Genomic DNA, 8,007 nt, shown 5'->3' on the forward strand with positions numbered 1-8,007 from the left:
GAAGAATATTGTATATACTATGGACTGCCAGAAGAACGAACAAGTCTGTCTTGGAAGAAGTGCGGCTAGAATGCTCCTTGAAAGTAAGGATGGCAAGACTTCCTCTCACATACTTTGGACATGTTATCAGGTGTCCTGGTGAAGGACATCATGCTTGGTAAGGTAGGTCAGTGAAAAAGAGGAAGACCCTCAGTGAGATGGACTGACACGGTGGCTGCAATGATCGGCTCAAACATAGCAAGATTACGAGGATGGCACAGGAGTAGGCAGTGTTTTGTTCTGTTGTACATAGGGTCACTATGAGTTAGAACTGTCTCGATGGCACCTAACAACAACAACATCCAGTTCTGATGGAAGTATGCATGGGTACAGTTAAATCAAGTATCCCCTGCATACTCTATGACCCAGAAGTTTTACCCCTAGTCTATATCCAAGTGAAATCCTCACACCTATCCTGACTACAAGCCCACAAGATGTTATGTGTGAGGTTGTCCATTGCAGCATTATTGGAGGGCATCTAGGTGTCCATCCTGGCTGAGAAGACAGGTAAAATGTGGTTTACACATGTACATTGTGAAGGTTGAGGCAGTATTGGAATAAGGGATTAATGTGCATAACAACATGGATGACGCACAGTGTTTAGGGAAAAAAAACTAAGTAAGATACGAAACAGTACTATTTGTGTAAATTAATAACACATTCAAAACAATAATACACATCATGTAAGAACACATAAAAACAAAAAGATACATATCAGAATGGTTGTCTAAAGAGGAATGGTCACAAAAAGCAATAAACAAGAGAAGGGCCATGCATAGAGGAATATTGATAATGGACCATGAGGCATGTGATGAATTCAACCCTCTGTAATGAGGTTAAAAAAATAGGTCCAGCATGAGCCTAAATTATTTTCTGGGTTGAAGAGTTCAAGCCTGTCTGGAGGGCAGGTAGGGAGGGACCAATACGGTTTTATTTGCATGATAGATCAAGGAGCTCTTTGGAAAAGAATTAGTTCTAAGGAGATAAGAATGCAAATCATTTTATTTCATTTCAGGGGATGGGGCCACTGTGAGTGTGTGGGTTTCTATGAGAGTAGGTTTAGGGTAGTTATTCTGAGTGTGGAATAGTGTTGGTCACTCAGATTGTCCTCTAACCCCAACCTTTCAATATGTGTGTCTTAGCCTGGGGAGAGAGTCTGCAGTGGAGAGAGGAAAAACCAAGTAAGTGATTTCATGAAACCATCATAAGACACCGAGGAAGGCAAGGTAGCCCTGCTCTGTGGCTGGACTTCCAACATGGGCATGGCCTGTGCAGGAAGGCAGGGGCACTGCAGACTCATGTAGATGGCAGGACTACTTCATGAGCACGTGTGAGATGCCCGATGAGGACTCCCAGTGCAGACTGAGATGGAATTTGAGGGTATGGGTTTGGGCAGGGGTCACTGCATTTCCTGATGAGCTGTAGAGAAAGACCCAGAAAAGCACCAATTTGTGACTATTGTGCCTGTATTTTTACCCTCAAATATAATGTGACCTGCGACATCCAATTTATAGATTGTGGTAGGCAGAATAAGGTGCCCCCATCCCCAAAATATGTACATCCTAATCCCTGGAACCTGCGATATATTATGTTACATAGCAACAAGAGGAAATTAAGGTTGTAGATAGAATTCAATTTGCTAGTCGGTTGACCTTAAAATAGGGAGAGTATTCTGAATCATCCAGGTGGGCCCACTGTAATCGTAAGGGTCCTTAAAAGTGGAAGAGGGAGGCAGAAGAGAACCAGAGAGATGACAGCCTGAGAAGGACTGGGCCCGGTGTTTCTGGGTTTGAAGATGGAGGAAGGGTCAATGGGCAGCCTCTAGAAGCTGGAAAAAGCAAAGAAATGAATTCTTCCCTAGAGCCTCCAGAAGGGACACAGCTCTGCTGACACCTCTACTTTAGCCCCCAGTGAGGCTCATTTCAGACTTCTGATCTCCAGAATTGTAAGATAACGAATTTGTATTGTTTAAGCCACTAAATTTATGGTAATTTGTCACATAGCAATAGGAAACTAATACACAGATGGAAAGTTAGATTTGTCATGAGAAGACCTCTTGGAAGTGGCAATTCTTTAGCTGAGATTTTAAAATCAGAGGAAGATAATAGTCAAAGTAAGGGGACTATTTCCAGAAGTGGGAATGGTAAATTGAGGATTAGAGGAAGAGCAGAAGGAGAAAATGAGGCCAAAGGGTTGCATGACTTGCCTAAAGACATTTTAAGGTTTATATTCCTTCAGAAACGTCAGTTGGTAAAAGGTAAGACAGTACATAAAACTGAGGAAGCCAGCACAACTTGTACAGGGCAAGGTCATGGAAGCTCCATAGACACATCCAAACTCCCCGAGGGACCTAATTACTGGGCTGAGGGCTGGTGACCATGGTCTCGGGAAACATCTAGCTCATTTGGCATAACATAGTGTATAAAGAAAATGTTCTGCAGTCGACTTTGGTGAGTACCATATGGGGTCTTAAAAGCCTGTGAGTGGCCATCTAAGATACAGCACTGGTTTCATCCCTTCAGCAGCAAGGGATAATGAAGAAAACTAAAGACATAAGGGAAAGATTAGTCCAAAGGACTAATGGACCACAACTTCCACGGCCTCCACCAGCCTAAGACCAGTACAACTAGATGGTGCCTGGCTACCACCACTGACTGTTCTGACAGGGATCACAATAGAGGGTCCCAGACAGAGCTGGAAAAAAATGTAGAACAAAATTCTAACTCATAAAAAAAGACCAGACTTACTGGCCTGACAGAGACTGGAGAAACCCTGAGAGTATGGCCCCTGGACACCGTTTTAGCTCAGTAGTAAAGTCACTCCTGAGGTTCACCCTTCATCCAAAGATTAGACAGGCCCATAAAACAAAATGAGACTAAAGGGGCACACCAGCCCAGGGGCAAGGACTAGAAGGCAGGAGGGGACAGGAAAGCTGGTAATAGGGAATCCAAGCTTGAGGAGGGACAGTGTTGACATGTGGTGGGGTTGTTAACCAATGTTATAAAACAGTATGTGTACCAACTGTTTAATGAGAAGCTACTTTGTTCTGTGAACCTTCATCTAAAGTATAATAAAAAAATGTCAGTTGGGCCCTTCTATATTAGAGGCTGTTAGCTGGGGACAATGGGCAAAGAGAGGTGAGCAGGGTGGACTTGGTGCCTACCCTCATGGAGCTTACAACCTATGAGGATAGTGGGGTTAGCACTTGGACCCAGGTGCATGAGTCCAAATCCAATGTTCTTTTCAGCATGTGATCTTGCCTTTCAAAAAATAGAAGTTCAGCTCTCACTACTGTTGGCTTTGATATCATTCTCCTAATGTGAGGTACCATGTCCCCAGGGATGAGCCCACCCTGCCCCAGACTTAGTTGCATCTAATTATGATGCAGAAGGACAAAGAGTTCCTGCTTTGGATACAAACTAGATTCCTGCTCAACAACTCCTCCATGTTACAGGAGGCCAGATGCTTTCCCAGTGGGGACAAAAACTCCTCCTTCCCTAGTGGTTAGGATGCTCGGGGACAGTGAATATACAGTGTCTGACACAGAGTCAGCCTTAAATAAATAGGACCTTTAAAAAAGCTTTAGAGTTAATTTTCATGCTTCATGTCTTATACTTCAAATAAAATCCCTTAGAAAAGTCAACAAGCCTCAGACTATGAAAATCAAATAGAAAGTACATATGATGGAAAGATTGCAGTCTGGATAAGAAATGATTCTGCTGCCTCATTGCAGCATTTTAAATGAAACCTTTTAGGGATACCTGCATAGAACTGATGCCAAAGGAAAAATATTTCGATTTTATAGGAAAGAGCTGAAGTCATTACTTTTATGAAGCTTTATAAATGTCATTCAAACACATCATCTTATTTTCATTTGCTACTGAAGCCTTTACTTACGCAAATCATGACAAATGTTAAGGAAATCAGTGTTTCCCCCAGAATGCTAATATAATCACAAAGAGGGGACGAAGAATTACTTCTGAAGGAAAAATCTATATTTCAGCTCTGCAAGTCAGATAAAAATGAAGCTTCCAGAAAACCTCATTAATTAGGGCTCTGCTCATTTAGAAATGGTGTTAAAAAGCAAAGGGACTGGAATGAGTTTCCCTTCCTTATAGAGAGTGCAAATTAATCGCATAAACACCATTCAGGGGAAATGTTATTTCTTGACTAATTGTATAAAACACCAGCTCTCAGGCATCTTATTGTACTTTATAATTATTAATTTTAGTTATCAATTTATTTCTTCACCTTTAATTTAGACATTCATTCATAGATTGAATTTTTTGGTCACATTTTCACTCATGAATTCATTCAATAACCATTAAGAACCTGCTACATGCAAAGTGCTGTGGTAAGCACTGTGGGAGAAAGAAAGATGAATTAGACATGATTTTGTTCCCAAGGAGTTTATAGTTTAAGAGGCATGACAAAACATCTACCTAGGAAAGGCCTAAGAGGGACTGAGATGGCAGACTGATGACACATTTAGTCTCTCTGCTCTTGTCCCTAGCCCCTAAAAATCACAAAAGATAGATATTTTAAAAATTAGTAACTGCACTAGAAAACAGGAGTCCCTTTTGTGGGTAGGACATTTTTTAGTAATGCCTCAAAATGGCAGATGGAGTTAGATGGAAGGAAAAATCCATAGCCAAAAGCACATGTTGCAAAATATGGTAGTTTTCCTGGAGTGAAGAGAAGGATGTCAAGACCAAGATAGACCCCCGGGGTCACTGACAGGGTAGTTGATTGGGGGTAGTGCCATTGGAGCAGCCAAGCAGGCTTTTTCATCCCACTTTCTTCTCATGTGGATGCCTGACATCTGTGGGAGGGTGGGATTGGGGTGGGTTGGGAGTCTGTGGTTGCCAGGCTCAAGAAGCAGAGCACAGACCCCAGTGGCTGACAACCTGCATGGAGTAGAGAGCCCCTACCCCCAGAAGACGGCCACTGGCATGGCAACCATTAGTATAATCCCACCTCACCTTACTTCACTTTCTGCTTCCCCTTTATCACTAGAGGTAGCAACCAATCAGATTCTTTTCCTTAAACATTTGACCAAGGAGACAAAGAGAGTGTAGCTAGTCAGATGCTGTTGGGCGTTGGAGTTGTACAGTTGCACAGACGTTGTGCCATGGCAACCCCCAAATCACATGAAAGCTGAATTTAGGGGAAGCAGAGATGGAAGATGAGAGAGAGAGGGAGATTCTGATGACTTTCCAGTTCTCTTGGGTATCAGATATACTTCCTGGAAGTGGTCTCATAAAACTCTACTCTATAAATTTCCATTTTTTAAAGCTAAAATGAATAGGCTTATCCTCTTTGCTTCTAAAGAATTTCTAATTAATACATAATCTACTTTGATTCCAAAGAACACCGTCATGGTTGTACAGTAAGATAGCTCTGGGGAGTCTTGATGTTTTTCTTTCTTTTTCTCCTTTTAATATCAGTAAAATTATACTCATAAGTGTGTGCCCCCTGGGAATATAAAGAAGAATCAGCCTTGCATCACAAAGGAGATAGGAATAATCTGTGCCTTTGTTTTTGAAGCTCATCCTGACCTGCTCGGTGGGTATTCCTTGACTTTCAGATACACAGTGTATAATATATAAATATGTTCCACATATTGCATAGGACATACTTACACTAAAAAAAATTATTTGTTGTTTATGTGAAATTCAGATTTAACTGGACACATTGTATTTTCATTTGCTAAATCTGGCAACCCTATTCTTGCCTTGAGTCACTACTGGGGCTAACACCTCTCTTTTTGTCCTTCTCACACTGCATACAATTATTTGTTACTAGACCATAAGCTCCTTGAAGGCAAGAATTATGTCTCATTTTCCCCGGAATCTTCTACATCGTAACACAACGCCTGGCCCAGATGTTTTTTAAAACCAAATTGAACTAGCAATTCTTAGGCTTCATTTGCAAAGTCTGGTTGAGTCCAGCAGTCCTGTTTGGCCCTGAGTTAACAAGTTTTCTGTGATTAGAGGGGGCAGTCTCGTAAAGCTTCCAGAATTTACATATCTGTCTAAGAAATAATATGTACAGTACCTTGCAGATGTCACTCCATTGCCCAGGCCCATTCTCGTTGATGGCTCTAACTTTAAACAGATATTCAGTGTTGGGGGTCAAGTTGTGCAGTTCCAGATTCTGCTGCATTATGTCCCGAATTTGTCCACAGAGCTCCGTCTGCACATCATTAGGAGAGGAAGTAATGATTTCATAGAATTCCATCTCAAAAGAGTCCACATCTTCTGTTGGGCATGTCCAGTAAACCTATAGAAGAAATGAACAAATCAGTGTGTTACTAGTACATGCCATTCAGCTTTCCTTCCCATAAAGATTTGCATTGTTGACTATCTGCAAGGGTAGATTTAAGCTGACCTCATCCCGTTTACCCGCTGAGGACTTTGAATTAGTCTGTGTACAATAGTATTGGAAGACTGTGTGATGAGGCCTTACATGATGCTGAAATAAGTGTTAAGACCAAAAGAATGCTTCTCTGGGTTCTGTTACTGTCTGTTAACGGGGAGGTGACCATTACCCTCCTACACCACTAACAAAAGTAGCTACCAGTTTTTGAACACCTATTATGCATTAGATTCTGTGTCAGACATTCCTTTTCCTAACTCATTTAATTTTTACAGCCCCGTGGAATTGTTATTGTGTTGTTGTTAGGTGCCGTCAAGTCAGTTCCGACTCATAGCAACCCTATGAACAACAGAACAAAACACTGCGTGGTCCTGCACCATCCTCAGTCATTGCTATGTTTGAGCCCATTGTTGCAGCCACTATGTCAATCCATCTCCTTGAGGATCTTCCTCTTTTTTGCTAACTCTACCTTACCAAGTGTCTTAGTCATCTAGTGCTGCTATAACGCAAACACCACAAGTGGATGGTTTTAATGAAGAGAAGTTTATTTCCTCACAGTTAAAGTAGGCTAAAAGTCCAAATTCAGGGTTTCAACTCCAGGGGGAAGGCTTTCTCTCTCTCTGCCTTCTCATCAGTGTTCCCCCAGACTAGGAGCTTCTCCGCGCAGGGACCCAGGTCCAAAGGAAGCGCTCTGCTCCTAGCACTGCTTTCTTGATGGTTTGAGGTCCCCCATGTCTCTGCTCACTTCTGTCTTTTATATCTCAAGAGATTGCCTCAGGACACAATCCAGTCTTGTAGATCAGGTCCTGCCTTACTAACACAATTGCCACTCATCCTCCCTCTTTAACATCGTAGAGGCAGGTTTACAACATACAGAAAAATCACACGGTACCAGGAATCATGGCCTAGCCAAACTGGTACACACATTTTTTGGGGGACATAATGCAAACCATGACACCAAGCATGATGTCTTTCTCCAGGGATCAGTCCCTCCTGATAACATGTCTAAAGTATGTGAGATGAAGTCTCACCATCCTTGCTTCCAAGGAGCACTCTGGCTGTAATTCTTCCAAGATGGACTTGTTGTTCTTCTGGCAGTATATTCGATATTATTGCATATACTCGTATCTTGAATATTGAATATACTGGTATATTCAGTATTCTTTGCCAACACCATAACCCAAAGACATCAATTCTTCAGTCCTCCTTATTCGTTATCCAGCTTTCACATGCATATGAGGTGATTGAAAATATCATGGCTTGGGTCAGGTGCATCTTAGTTCTCAAAGTGACATCTTTGTTTTTCAACACTTTAAAGAGGTCTTTTGCAGGAGATTTGCCCAATGCAATACGTGATTTGATTTCTTGATTGCTGCTGCCATGAGTATTGATTGTGGATCCAAGTGAAATGAAATCCTTGACAACTTCAGTCACTTCTCTGTTTATCATAATGTTGCTTATTGGTCCAGTTATGAGGATTTTTGTTTTATTTATGCTGAGGTGTAATTCATACTGAAGGCTGTGGTCTTTGATCTTCATCAGTAAGTGCTTCAAGTCCTCTTCACTTTCAGCAAGCAAGGTTGTGTCATC

General features: G+C 41.7%; 1 protein-coding gene across 1 annotated transcript in view; it reads right to left on the reverse strand.

Moving 5' to 3' along the window:
• Positions 1–8,007, reverse strand: part of TRIM42 (tripartite motif containing 42) — a 27,134-nt gene that overhangs the window by 5,140 nt on the left and 13,987 nt on the right. Inside the window, exon 4 of the mRNA XM_004385085.1 lies at positions 6,097–6,321. Within this exon, the coding sequence (XP_004385142.1) occupies positions 6,097–6,321 (225 nt within the window). The remainder of the gene's footprint in view (positions 1–6,096; positions 6,322–8,007) is intronic.

The sequence above is a fragment of the Trichechus manatus genome, unplaced genomic scaffold, assembly GCF_000243295.1.
Source record: "Trichechus manatus latirostris isolate Lorelei unplaced genomic scaffold, TriManLat1.0 scaffold00132, whole genome shotgun sequence".
Taxonomy (NCBI): domain Eukaryota; kingdom Metazoa; phylum Chordata; class Mammalia; order Sirenia; family Trichechidae; genus Trichechus; species Trichechus manatus.